General features: G+C 45.3%; 1 protein-coding gene across 4 annotated transcripts in view; it reads left to right on the top strand.

Annotated features, from left to right (window-relative positions):
• Positions 1-14,855, top strand: part of LOC115152800 (thrombospondin-2) — a 44,601-nt gene that overhangs the window by 6,972 nt on the left and 22,774 nt on the right. For 3 of the 4 annotated variants that reach the window (XM_029697610.1, XM_029697609.1, XM_029697612.1), the window contains exons 5-8: positions 9,980-10,188; positions 12,847-12,987; positions 13,223-13,316; positions 14,166-14,336. In XM_029697610.1, the coding sequence (XP_029553470.1) occupies positions 9,980-10,188; positions 12,847-12,987; positions 13,223-13,316; positions 14,166-14,336 (615 nt within the window). The remainder of the gene's footprint in view (positions 1-9,979; positions 10,189-12,846; positions 12,988-13,222; positions 13,317-14,165; positions 14,337-14,855) is intronic. The other variant, XM_029697611.1, reaches the window with a different exon arrangement.

The following is a 14,855-nucleotide window of genomic DNA, read 5'->3' as shown; positions in this document are numbered from 1 at the left end:
GAAGAGAGGAAAGAGGAGAGGAAAGAAGGGAAAGAAGAGAGGAAAGAAGAGAGGAAAGAGGAGAGGAAAGAAGAGAAAGAGGAGAGGAAAGAAGGGAAAGAAGAGAGGAAAGAGGAGAGGAAAGAGGAGAGGAAAGAAGAGAGGAAAGAGGAGAGGAAAGAAGAGAGGAAAGAGGAGAGGAAAGAGGAAAGAGGAGAGGAAAGAAGAGAGGAAAGAGGAGAGGAAAGAGGAGAGGAAAGAAGAGAGGAAAGAGGAGAGGAAAGAAGGGAAAGAAGAGAGGAAAGAGGAGAGGAAAGAAGAGAGGAAAGAGGAGAGGAAAGAAGGGAAATAGGAGAGGAAAGAGGAGAGGAAAGAAGAGAGGAAAGAGGAGAGGAAAGAAGAGAGGAAAGAGGAGAGGAAAGAAGGGAAATAGGAGAGGAAAGAAGAGAGGAAAGAGGAGAGGAAAGAAGAGAGGAAAGAGGAGAGGAAAGAAGAGAGGAAAGAGGAGAGGAAAGAAGGGAAATAGGAGAGGAAAGGAGTCATGAATAAACCAGATCCACAGACATGTTTTAAAGGCATACACACACACACACACACACACACACACACACACACACACACACATAGCAACAGCTGGAAACATATTTGGAAGATTTGCATGAGTCCACCAGACTTTAGGGGGGGAAAGGAAGTAAAACATCTTTGTCCAATTTGGCCGCAGTGGGACATCTTGTGGTTAGACAGGGCCAGCCTGACTTGGACCTAGCCTGATTTACAGCCCCTAACCACCAATTCATCTCTGACCATTTACATGGCTGACCAAGAGACAACTACTGCACATGTCTAATGGCACACACACACACACACTCACGCACGCACACACACACACACACACACACACACACACACACACACACACACACACACACACACACACACACACACACACACACACACACACACACACACACACACACACACACACACACACACACACGCCTGGCTGGAGATGCTGCCAGGCCTTTCCTCACCAGGACCCCCAATCTGACTCACCAGTCTGTGGCCACTCATCAATATAATGTTCTATCGAGTTTATCATGTTTAAGCAGCACTACTGTTAAGCAGATATATGTTATATCTATGGACAGTTTATCATGTTGTAGGACTTCCTAATAGTCTGTCACTTGTAGTGAGACCTTTGTGATCCATTAAAACCAGAGGATTATGAGTGAGACAATGTGGATCATAGAAGAGATACATATTGCATAGTGATTGTAAACTGTAGGGACTGTTGACACAATACAAAAGAAAGCAAGTGGTCATAACAAAAGCATTATCTGTGTCTATGATACAATGGTCATAACAAAGTCATTATCTGTGGCTATGATACAATGGTCATGACAAAAGCATTATCTGTGGCTATGAAACAAACAAAGCATGCAACAAATAGAGCAGAAAAACCTAGCCTTGCCATAAGAGTTGGCAAGACAGCACAGACAGACATGAACATAGGAATTGGCATGACAGCACAGACAGATCTGGGACAAGGCTAGGTTTCTCCCCTTCACGTGTTGGGTGTTTTCCATCCCATCCTGACCTGGCCTGTGGGTGGTCTACTACCAACTGTGCTAGAGAAGAAAAGCTGGCATTGAACCCAGCATAGTGTCATTGTGTTGGACATGACCAGGCTAAGTGTCATTGTGCTGGACATGATGACCAGGATCAGTGTCAGTGTGCTGGACATGATGACCAGTGTCAGTGTCAGTGTGTTGGACATGATGACCAGGATCAGTGTCAGTGTGTTGGACATGATGACCAGGATCAGTGTCAGTGTGCTGGACATGATGACCAAGATCAGTGTCAGTGTGCTGGACATGATGACCAAGATCAGTGTCAGTGTGTTGCACATGATGACCAGGATCAGTGTCAGTGTGTTGGACATGATGACCAGGATCAGTGTCAGTGTGTTGGACATGATGACCAAGCTCAGGGTCAGTGCGTTGGACATGATGACCAGGATCATTGTCAGTGTGTTGGACATGATGACCAGGATCAGTGTCCGTGTGTTGGACATGATGACCAGGATCAGTGTCAGTGTGCTGGACATGATGACCAAGATCAGTGTCAGTGTGTTGCACATGATGACCAGGATCAGTGTCAGTGTGTTGGACATGATGACCAGGATCAGTGTCAGTGTGCTGGACATGATGACCAGTGTCAGTGTCAGTGTGTTGGACATGATGACCAGGATCAGTGTCAGTGTGTTGGACATGATGACCAGGATCAGTGTCAGTGTGCTGGACATGATGAACAAGATCAGTGTCAGTGTGCTGGACATGATGACCAAGATCAGTGTCAGTGTGTTGCACATGATGACCAGGATCAGTGTCAGTGTGTTGGACATGATGACCAGGATCAGTGTCAGTGTGTTGGACATGATGACCAAGCTCACGGTCAGTGCGTTGGACATGATGACCAGGATCATTGTCAGTGTGTTGGACATGATGACCAGGATCAGTGTCCGTGTGTTGGACATTTACATTTTTTTTTACATTTTAGTTATTTAGCAGACGCTCTTATCCAGAGCGACTTACAGTAGTGAATGCATACATTTCATACATTTTTTTTTTTTTTTTTTCTGTGCTGGCCCCCCGTGGGAATCGAACCCACAACCCTGGCGTTGCAAACGCCATGCTCTACCAACTGAGCTACAGGGAAGGCTGGACATGCCCAGGCTCAGTGTCAGTGTGTTGGACATGATGACCAGGATCAGTGTCAGTGTGTTGGACATGATGACCAGGCTCAGTGTCAGTGTGTTGGACATGACCAGAATCAGTGTCAGTGTGTTGGACATGATGACCAGGATCAGTGTCAGTGTGTTGGACATGACCAGGCTCAGTGTCAGTGTGTTGGACATGACCAGGCTCAGTGTCAGTGTGTTGGACATGATGACCAGGATCAGTGTAAGTGTGTTGGACAAGATGACCAGGATCAGTGTCAGTGTGTTGGACATGATAACCAGGATCAGTGTAAGTGTGTTGGACATGATGACCAGGATCAGTGTCAGTGTGTTAGACATGGCCAGGCTCAGTGTGTTGGACACGATGACCAGGATCATTGTCAGTATGTTAGACATGATGACCAGGCTCAGTGTCAGTGTGTTAGACATGATGACCAGGATCAGTGTAAGTGTGTTGGACATGATGACCAGGCTCAGTGTCACTGTGTTGGACATGACCAGGCTCAGTGTCAGTGTGTTGGACATGATGACCAGGATCAGTGTAAGTGTGTTGGACATGATGACCAGGATAAGTGTCAGTATGTTGGACATGATGACTAGGATCAGTGTCAGTGTGTTGGACATGATGACCAGGATCATTGTCAGTGTGTTGGACATGATGACAAGGATCAGTGTCCGTGTGCTGGACATGACCAGGCTCAGTGTCAGTGTGTTGGACATGATGACCAGGATCAGTGTCAGTGTGTTGGACATGATGACCAGGATTAGTGTCAGTATGTTGGACATGATGAACAGGCTCAGTGTCAGTGTGTTGGACATGACCAGAATCAGTGTCAGTGTGTTGGACATAATGACCAGGATCAGTGTCAGTGTGTTGGACATGATGTCCAGGGTCAGTGTCAGAATTTGGACATGACCAGGCTCAGTGTCTGTGTGTTGGACATGAACAGAATCAGTGTCAGTGTGTTGGACATAATGACCAGGATCAGTGTCAGTGTGTTGGACATGACCAGAATCAGTGTCAGTGTGTTGGACATGATGACCTGGCTCAGTGTAAGTGTGTTGGACATGACCAGGATCAGTGTCCGTGTGTTGGACATGATAACCAGAATCAGTGTCAGTGTGTTGGCCATGATGACCAGGATCAGTGTCAGTGTGTTGGACATTACCAGGATCAGTGTCAGTATGTTGGACATGACCAGGATCAGTGTCAGTGTGTTGGATATGATAACCAGAGTCAATGTCAGTGTGTTGGACATGATGACCAGGATCAGTGTCATTGTGTTGTACATGACCAGAATCTGTGTCAGTATGTTGGACATGATGACCAGGATCCGTGTCAGTGTGTTTCACAAGACCAGGATCAGTGTCAATGTGCTGGACATGATTACCAGAATCAGTGTCAGTGTGTTGGACATGATGGCCAGGATCAGTGTCAGTGTGTTGGACATGATGACCAGGATCAGTGTCAGTGTGTTGGACATGATCAGAATCAGTGTCAGTGTGCTGGACATGTTTACCAGGCTCAGCGTCAGTGGGTTGGACACGATGACCAGGATCAGTGTCAGTGTGTTGGACTTGATGACCAGGCTCAGTGTCAGTATGTTGGATATGATCAGAATCAGTGTCTTTGTGTTGGACATGACCAGGCTCAATGTCAGTATGTTGGACATGATGACCAAACTCAGTGTCAGTGTGTTGGACATGATGACCAGGATCAGTGTCAGTGTGTTGGACATTACCACGCTCAGTGTCAGTGTGTTTGACATGACCAGGATCATTGTCAGTGTGTTGGAAATGATGACCAGGCTCAGTGTCAGTGTGTTGTACATGAACAGAATCAGTGTCAGTGTGTTGGACATAATGACCAGGATCAGTGTCAGTGTGTTGGACATGACCAGAATCAGTGTCAGTGTGTTGGACATGATAACCTGGCTCAGTGTAAGTGTGTTAGACATGACCAGGATCAGTGTCTGTGTGTTGGACATGATAACCATAATCAGTGTCAGTGTGTTGGCCATGATGACCAGGATCAGTGTCAGTGTGTTGGACATGACCAGGATCAGTGTCAGTATGTTGGACATGACCAGGATCAGTATCAGTGTGTTGGACACGATGACAAGGATCATTGTCAGTGTGTTGGACATGATGACCAGGATCAGTGTCCGTGTGTTGGACATGACCAGGCTCAGTGTCAGTGTGTTTGTCACGATGATCAGGCTCAGAGTCAGTATGTTTGACATGACCAGGCTCAGTGACATTGTGTTTGACATGATGACCAGGTTCAGTGTCAGTGTGTTGGACATGACCAGGATCAGTGTCAGTGTGTTGGACATGATGACCAGGATCAGTGTCAGTGTGTTTGACATGACCAGGATCAGAGTCAGTGTGTTGGACATGAACAGAATCAGTGTCAGTGTGTTGGACATAATGACCAGCATCAGTGTCAGTGTGTTGGACATGATGACCAGGATCAGTGTCAGTGTGTTGGACATGACCAGGCTCAGTGTCAGTGTGTTTGACATGACCAGGATCATTGTCAGTGTGTTGGACATGAACAGAATCAGTGTCAGTCTTTTGGACATGATAACCAGAATCAGTGTCAGTGTGTTGGACGTGATGACCAGGATCAGTGTCAGTGTGTTTGACATGACCAGGATCAGAGTCAGTGTGTTGGACATGATGACCAGAATCAGTGTCAGTGTGTTGGACATGACCAGAATCAGTGTCAGTGTGATGGACAAGATTACCAGCCTCAGTGTCAGTGGGTTGGACACGATGACCAGGATCAGTGTCAGTGTGTTGGACTTGATGACCAGCCTTAGTGTCAGTATGTTGGATATGATCAGAATCAGTGTATTTGTGTTGGACATGACCAGGCTCAATGTCAGTATGTTGGACATGATGACCAAACTCAGTGTCAGTGTGTTGGACATGATGACCACGCTCAGTGTCAGTGTGTTTGACATGACCAGGATCATTGTCAGTGTGTTGGAAATGATGACCAGGCTCAGTGTCAGAATGTTGGACATGAACAGAATCAGTGTCAGTGTGTTGGACATAATGACCAGGATCAGTGTCAGTGTGTTGGACATGACCAGAATCAGTGTCAGTGTGTTGGACATGATAACCTGGCTCAGTGTAAGTGTGTTAGACATGACCAGGATCAGTGTCTGTGTGTTGGACATGATAACCAGAATCAGTGTCAGTGTGTTGGCCATGATGACCAGGATCAGTGTCAGTGTGTTGGACATGACCAGGATCAGTGTCAGTATGTTGGACATGACCAGGATCAGTATCAGTGTGTTGGACACGATGACCAGGATCATTGTCAGTGTGTTGGACATGATGACCAGGATCAGTGTCCGTGTGTTGGACATGACCAGGCTCAGTGTCAGTGTGTTGGACATGATGACCAGGATCAGTGTTAATGTGTTGGACATGATGGCCAGGATCAGTGTCAGTGTGTTGGACATGATGACCAGGATCAGTGTCAGTGTGTTTCACATGACCAGGATCAGTGTCAATGTGCTGGACATGATTACCAGGATCAGTGTCAGTGTGTTGGACATGATGGCCAGGATCAGTGTCAGTGTGTTGGACATGATGACCAGGATCAGTGTCAGTGTGTTGGACATGATCAGAATCAGTGTCAATGTGCTGGACATGATTACCAGGCTCAGTGTCAGTGGGTTGGACACGATGACCAGGATCAGTGTCAGTGTGTTGGACTTAATGGCCAGGCTCAGTGTCAGTATGTTGGATATGATCAGAATCAGTGTCTTTGTGTTGGACATGACCAGGCTCAATGTCAGTATGTTGGACATGATGACCAAACTCAGTGTCAGTGTGTTGGACATGATGACCAGGATCAGTGTCAGTGTGTTGGACATTACCACGCTCAGTGTCAGTGTGTTTGACATGACCAGGATCATTGTCAGTGTGTTGGAAATGATGACCAGGCTCCGTGTCAGAATGTTGGACATGAACAGAATCAGTGTCAGTGTGTTGGACATAATGACCAGGATCAGTGTCAGTGTGTTGGACATGACCAGAATAGTGTCAGTGTGTTGGACATGATGACCTGGCTCAGTGTAAGTGTGTTAGACATGACCAGGATCAGTGTCTGTGTGTTGGACATGATAACCAGAATCAGTGTCAGTGTGTTGGCCATGATGACCAGTATCAGTGTCAGTGTGTTGGACATGACCAGGATCAGTGGCAGTATGTTGGACATGACCAGGATCAGTATCAGTGTGTTGGACATGATGACCAGGATCATTGTCAGTGTGTTGGACATGATGACCAGAATCAGTGTCAGTGTGTTGGACATGACCAGAATCAGTGTCAGTGTGCTGGACATGATTACCAGGATCAGTGTCAGTATGTTGGACATGATGGCCAGGATCAGTGTCAGTGTGTTGGACATGATGACCAGGATCAGTGTCAGTGTGTTGGACATGATCAGAATCAGTGTCAGTGTGCTGGACATGATTGCCAGGCTCAGTGTCAGTGGGTTGGACACGATGACCAGGATCAGTGTCAGTGTGTTGGACTTGATGACCAGGCTCAGTGTCAGTATGTTGGATATGATCAGAATCATTGTCTTTCTGTTGGACATGACCAGGCTCAATGTCAGTATGTTGGACATGATGACCAAAATCAGTGTCAGTGTGTTGGACATGATGACCAGGATCAGTGTCAGTGTGTTGGACATTACCACGCTCAGTGTCAGTGTGTTTGACATGACCAGGATCATTGTCAGTGTTTTGGAAATGATGACCAGGCTCAGTGTAAGTGTGTTGGATATGATGACCAGGATCAGTGTCAGTGTGTTGTACATGACCAGAATCAGTGTCAGTGTGTTGGACATGATGACATGAATCAGTGTCAGTTTATTAGACATGACCAGAATTTGTGTCAGTGTGTTTGACAGGATGACCAGGATCAGTGTCAGTGTGTTGGACATGGTGACCAGAGTCAATGTCAGTGTGTTGGATATGAACAGAATCAGTGTCAGTGTGTTGGCCATGACGACCAGGATCAGTGTCAGTGTGTTGGCCATGACGACCAGGATCAGTATCAGTGTGTTGGCCATGACGACCAGGATCAGTATCAGTGTGTTTGAAACGATGACCAGGATCAGTGTCAGTGTGTTGGACACGATGACCAGGCTCAGTGTCAGTGTGCTGGACATGATGAACAGGCTCAGTGTCAGTGTGCTGGACATGATGACCATGCTCAGTGTCAGTGTGTTGGACATGATGACCAGGCTCAGTGTCAGTGTGTTGGACATGATGGCCAGAATCAGTGTCACTTTGTTGGACATGATGACCAGGCGCACTGTCAGTGTGTTGGACATGATGATCAGGCTCAGTGTCAGTAGGTTGGACATGACCAGGCTCAGTGACATTGTGTTGGACATGATGACCAGGCTCAGTGTCAGTATGTTGGACATGATCATAATCAGTGTCCGTGTGTTGGACATGACCAGGCTCAGTGTCACTATGTTGGACATGATGACCAGGCTCACTGTCAGTGTGTTAGATATGATGACAAGGCTCAAGGTCAGTGTGTTGGACATGACCAGGATCATTGTCAGTGTGTTTGACATAATGACCAGAATCAGTGTCAGTGTGGTGAACATTAATTGAACAGTGTCAGTGTGTTGGACATTATGACCAGGATCAGTGTCAGTGTGTTGGACATGACCAGGCTCAGTGTCAGTGTGTTGGACATGATGACCAGGCTCAGTGTCAGTGTGTTGGACACAATGCCTAGGCTCAATGTCAGTGTGTCTGACATGACCAGGCTCAATGTCAATGTGTTGGACATGATGACCAGGCTCAGTGTCAGTGTGTTGGACATGATGATCAGGCTCAGTGTCAGTGTGTTGGACATGATGACCAGGCTCAGTGTCAGTGTGCTGGACATGATGACTTTGCTGAATGTCAATGTGTTGGGCATGATGATCAGGCTCAGTGTCAGTGTGTTGGACATGATAATCAGGCTCATTGTCAGTATGTTGAACATGACCAGAATCATTGTCGGTGTTTTGGACATGACCAGGATTATTGTCAGTGTGTTGGAAATGATGACCAGAATCAGTGTCAGTGTGTTGGACATGATGACCAGGATCAGTGTCAGTGTGTTGGACATGACCAGGATCAGTGTCAGTGTGTTGGATATGACAAATGTCAGTGTCAGTGTGTTGGACATGATGACCAGGCGCAGTGTCAGTGTGTCTGACATGACCAGGCTCAGTGTCAGTGTGTTGGAAATGACCAGGCTCAGTGTCAGTGTGTTGAACATGACCAGGCTCGGTTTCAGTATGTTGGACATGATGACCAGGCTCAGTGTCAGTGTGTTGGACATGATGACCAGTATCAGTGTCAGTGTGTTGGACATGACCAGAATCAGTGTCAGTGTGTTGGAACAACCAGGATTATTTTCAGTGTGTTGGACATGATGCCCAGGATCAGTGTCAGTGTGTTGGACATTAACAGAATCAGTGTCAGTGTGTTGGACATGACCAGGATTAGTGTCAGTGTGTTGGACATGACCAGACTGCTTTGGCTTCCTGCTGTAGATCAGTGCTCCGTCCGTGAACAGAGAACACAGAGAGAGAAGATGGAGAAATCTAGGGATACGTCCCAAAAGTCATCCTATTCCCTATATAGTGCACCCTACGGGCCCTGGTCAAAGATTGTGCACTACAAAGGGGATACGGTGCCAGTTGGGACATACTCCGTTGCTAGACAGGCTGGGGCCCCATGTTAATAAAAATAAAATGGAAGTGGATGATGAAACAGAACAATGTGCTTCACATTGAGGACTCTACTGAGTGCCCTCAATAATCTCTGGGGTCATGAAGATTTAAGAGGCATCACGTTGTGAGCAGACAGCTCTATTAGGAGTTGTCTTCTACACCTCCTCAGATTCTGTGTGCTCTCTGATGATATAGTTCACATAGATGGAAGACTTCATTTCCTAATGTGAAACATATGCAATCCCTCAATCTCCATGCTGTTTCTGCTCAATGACATCTGCTTTAAGGACTCATTAAGACGATCTTAAAAGATAGGAAAGACTGAAAATAATTGAATTATGTGATGAAGTTCTTTGTGCTTTCTTCTTCATTATGCTCTTGCATCAGCAGGGTTCATCACATGTAATGATCATCAATTCTTCATCCATTCTCCCTCTCTCTCTGTCCATCTGTACCCCCCGTCCACATCCCTGTCCCCGTCCTCCTGTCAGAAGAGGCCAACACGGTGGTGAGTGAGAGCACAGACATGGTGGATGTGAGTTCCTCCACCGCCATCACCACTAACTTCATTGGCCAGAAGACAGAGAATCTGGGAGCAGATATGTGTGAACGATCCTGTGAGGAACTCAGCACCATGTTTCAGGAGCTCAAAGGACTGCGGGTTGTAGTGGGGAACCTCATTGACGGCCTGCAGAAAGTGGTATGTACAGATGTCCTCTGATCATGGGGGGGTGCTCCATACTTTCTGTCTTGTCTTCTATCAGTTTGTCTTGTCTACTATCCGTTTGTCTTGTCTACTATCAGTTGGTCTTGTCTACTATCAGTTTGTCTTGTCTACTATCAGTTTGTCTTGTCTACTATCAGTTTGTCTTGTCTACTATCAGTTGGTCTTGTCTACTATCAGTTTGTCTTGTCTACTATCAGTTTGCCTTGTCTACTATCAGTTTGTCTTGTCTACTATCAGTTGGTCTTGTCTACTATCAGTTGGTCTTGTCTACTATCAGTTGGTCTTGTCTACTATCAGTTTGTCTTGTTTACTATCAGTTTGTCTACTATCAGTTTGTCTTGTCTACTATCAGTTTGTCTTGTTTACTATCAGTTTGTCTTGTCTACTATCAGCTGGTCTTGTCTACTATCAGTTTGTCTTGTCTACTATCAGTTGATCTTGTCTACTATCAGTTTGTCTTGTCTACTATCAGTTTGTCTTGTTTACTATCAGTTTGTCTTGTCTACTATCAGTTTGTCTTGTCTACTATCAGTTTGTCTACTATCAGTTTGTCTTGTTTACTATCAGTTTGTCTTGTTTACTATCAGTTTGTCTTGTCTACAATCAGCTGGTCTTGTCTACAATCAGTTTGTCTTGTTTACTATCAGTTTGTCTACTATCAGTTTGTCTTGTTTACTATCAGTTTGTCTTGTTTACTATCAGTTTGTCTTGTCTACTATCAGCTGGTCTTGTCTACTATCAGCTGGTCTTGTCTACTATCAGCTGGTCTTGTCTACTATCAGTTTGTCTTGTCTACTATCAGTTTGTCTTGTTTAGTATCAGTTTGTCTTGTTTAGTATCAGTTTGTCTTGTCTACTATCAGTTTGTCTTCTTTACTATCAGTTTGTCTTGTTTAGTATCAGTTTGTCTTGTCTACTATCAGTTTGTCTTGTCTACTATCAGTTTGTCTTGTCTACTATCAGTTTGTCTTGTCTACTATCAGTTTGTCTTGTCTACTATCAGTTTGTCTTGTCTACTATCAGTTTGTCTTGTCTACAACCAGTTTTCTATGGAACTGTGTTTGTGAACAAATTAGTGCACTCCATGAACTAATGTTACCAGTTACCTTGATTCTTTAAAATAATGTTTATGGAATGATAGACTGTTGTTAGGTGTAACCGAGAAAATTAGGGAACACTTGGGAGTCGGTATAAATAGTTTGAAGTCTTCTTTGGGGGTTAACATGAGAGACTTTCTAGAGAGATGCTGGTAAAGCAAACCAAAGACCCTGTTGAAGTCATGAAGCAAGGCATGGTAGAACTACTAAAGCAGTGGAGCTAACTGTGTGGTCAGAGTCAGAGTGTGAATCAATGAGGCTGGTTTTATGGCACGTAACATGTGGATATAGGAAGTGTTCCCAACTTCCCTTGGCTGTGATTGGCTTCAGCTAGCGGCTCCTCTCAAGCCTGATATCTGGCTGTGTTTAAACAGACCATGTGCTTCATTCTCCTTCCTCTGTGTGTGTGTGTGTGCATGTGCGTGTGCGTGTGTGTGCGTGTGTGTGTGTGTGCGCGCGTGTGTGTGTGTGTGTGTGTGTGTGTGTGTGTGTGTGTGTGTGTGTGTGTGTGTGTGTGTGTGTGTGTGTGTGTGTGTGTGTGTGTGTGTGTGTGTGTGTGTGTGTGTGTTCGACTGCTCACTGTGAACAGCTATGGTCCCCAAGGCTCTTCCAGACCAAGTGGTGTCTCATAACACTGAAGTGGAGCTACACTACCCTCTGTGGTATCACACACACAATCTCACACACAAACACATGATCACACACACAACTTAATAAAGTGACCTCACGTGTTGCCCTCCTTGAAGCAGTAAGATTGTCAGGAGCAACATGTACTGTAGCTCTCTATGGCTTCCTCCCAGATGGAGGGAGGTATGAAGTTATTCTATGTGTCTGTCTGTTGGGGTCTCCTCAGACAAAGAAAACAGGCTAGCTCCATGCATCTTCCTTTCATATGGATGGAGTTTTGCATCCTATGTGCTTTTATTGCCATTTTATTTGCTTTAAGAAAGCTTTTTGACTGTAGGCTATGTCTTTCTGGCTGTCGTATCCTCAGACAGGCGTTTACTCTAGAGCAGGGGTGTCAAGCTCGTTTTGCCCCGGGGCCGCATTCGCTCTTCAATGAGGTCCAGAGGGTTTTACTGAAAATGTGTTGTATCTCCTCACTGTCAACATTTTGACTCAAACCAACCCTGCTGTAGAGTCTAGACTATGTGTATCTGTCTGTCTGTATCCTCTCTCCTCAGGCTGAGTAAAAACCCATGATGAACTTGTCTGTCTGTCTGTCTGACTATATCTGTCTGTCTGTCGGTCTGTCGGTCTGTCGGTCTGTCTATGTCTGTGTGTCTGTCTATGTCTGTGTGTCTGTCTATGTCTGTGTGTCTGTCTATGTCTGTCTGTCTGTCTGTCTGTCTGTCTGTCTGTCTGTCTGTCTGTCTGTCTGTCTGTCTGTCTGTCTGTCTGTCTGTCTGTCTGTCTGTCTGTCTGTCTGTCTGTCTGTCTGTCTGTCTGTCTGTGTGTGTGTGTGTGTGTGTGTGTGTGTGTGTGTGTGTGTGTGTGTGTCTGACAATGTCTATGTGTCTGTCTCCTCTCTCCAGACCGAGGAGAACACAATGATGAAGGACACTCTGGGAAAGATAAAGAACTCCAAGGAGAAACACATGTGCTGGCAGGATGGACGGATGTTTGAAGATAAGGAGGACTGGGTGGTGGACAGCTGCACCACGTGTACCTGCCAGGTAGGAGACATACAAACCTCCTTAAATGGAGAGACATGACAGACACAGAATGTCATAGGGTGGATATGGTTTTGATTGATTGATAGATTTGTTTGGTTAATTGGTTGGTTGGTTGATTAATTGATCCCAAATTAATCAGTCATAAACCTTTGAGAAGTGCCCAGATCCTGAGGTCTTACAATAAACTAATTCATTCATAGGTCACCTAAAGCAACTAATGTTTTTCGCATGACAGGACTCAAAGATCGTGTGTCACCAAATCACCTGTCCTCCTGTAGCCTGTGCTAGCCCCTCCTTCATCGACGGAGAGTGTTGCCCTGTGTGTCTGCGTAAGTAGCCACTCATTCTATACACCATTCTATCATTAAACCCTTGCAACAGCCTAATCCTGACCCATAACCATTGAACAGAAGGAAAAATAGCAGAATGTGGCTTTAATAACTGTTTCCATAAGCTTTACAGGAGGTATCGCAATTAGGAAACGTACTGAAGTGAAAACGAGACTCCGGAGCCCTGTAAAAAAAATTGCATCACATTGATCAATAAACAATTGCTTACCTCGCTTAATTTCACATCTAGCTGAAGATTAACAATTACTATAACACGTATTCTCTCGCAAACACACTTCGCTTCATTTCACATCTGGCTGAAGTCCTTTCTAGAGCCAAGGCCTCTGATGCCAGATCTGAGTACCAGAGAAACAACATTTCCATGCATATTAAGTTTGAATAATAGAGCCGTGTTATTGTTGTACAGCTGGTTGGTCTGTAAAGGGACGACCACGTTTTAATGTTCTACATGAAAACAGCAGCACTACAGGCTGCCATACTCTGAAGTGCTGAAGCGGTCTCTGTGAACCATGACGTCATATAAAACCTAAGCATCAAAACAGACTGCTCTCCAGAGATTTGTTTCTCTGCATCTTTTGAAGCGTTCCTAGTTCCAACAATGACACAGAGCAACTGTAGACGAGATGGTGTGGTGGGGAAACATGCAATAATGCAATGAGTTGACTTCATCGTAGAAAGATAGCTTTGCGCGTTTATTTTGTTTAAGGTTTGTTACATTTTATTTACATTTAATTGAAATAATATACATTAATCTAGATAGCAGGGTTTTCACTTTTCAGAAGCAGAACATGATGATTTGTCATTAATAACCCTTTGAGTTTCCCCCAGCCAAGGACAGTGAGGACGGCTGGTCCCCCTGGTCAGAGTGGACAGAGTGTACTGTCACCTGTGGGACAGGTACTCAACAGAGAGGACGCTCATGTGATGCCACCAGTAACCCCTGCTCTGGACCATCCATCCAGACCAGGAAATGCAGCCTAGGAAAATGTGACAGCCGAGGTGAGTCAACCTGTCTGCTACAGTCTCCTTTGTGTCAACCTACCTTGACCTCTATTGGTTAGACTCTTTCCACTCTGAAGCTTGTTGCCATTTTAAATACACTTTATAGAAAGTTTGATTTAATATGATTTGATTAGACCAACTAAGGACCTTTGGGTGAACATGATGGTACCTCTCTCCCATCTCATACCATTACCACTGAGAAAGAGAGTAGTTTTAGCCAAAACAGCAGTGTGATGTTTTTACAGACAAAAGGCAACCACATCATAAATGTAGTATTTTCCTGCAACTGCCAAGTGTAGGTGTGTGTGTGTGTGTGTGTGTGTGTGTGTGTGTGTGTGTGTGTGTGTGTGTGTGTGTGTGTGTGTGTGTGTGTGTGTGTGTGTGTGTGTGTGTGTGTGTTTTTGCATATGAGGGTGTGTGCGAGTATATGTTTGTGAAAGGATCAAGAGAGAGGATGATGTCATTAGAAGCAGCTGTGTAATGATGGAACAGGGGACAAAGTGACTGAATAGACAT

Source organism: Salmo trutta, chromosome 18 (assembly GCF_901001165.1).
Source record: "Salmo trutta chromosome 18, fSalTru1.1, whole genome shotgun sequence".
Taxonomy (NCBI): domain Eukaryota; kingdom Metazoa; phylum Chordata; class Actinopteri; order Salmoniformes; family Salmonidae; genus Salmo; species Salmo trutta.
This window is presented reverse-complemented; position numbering and strand designations above follow the sequence as displayed.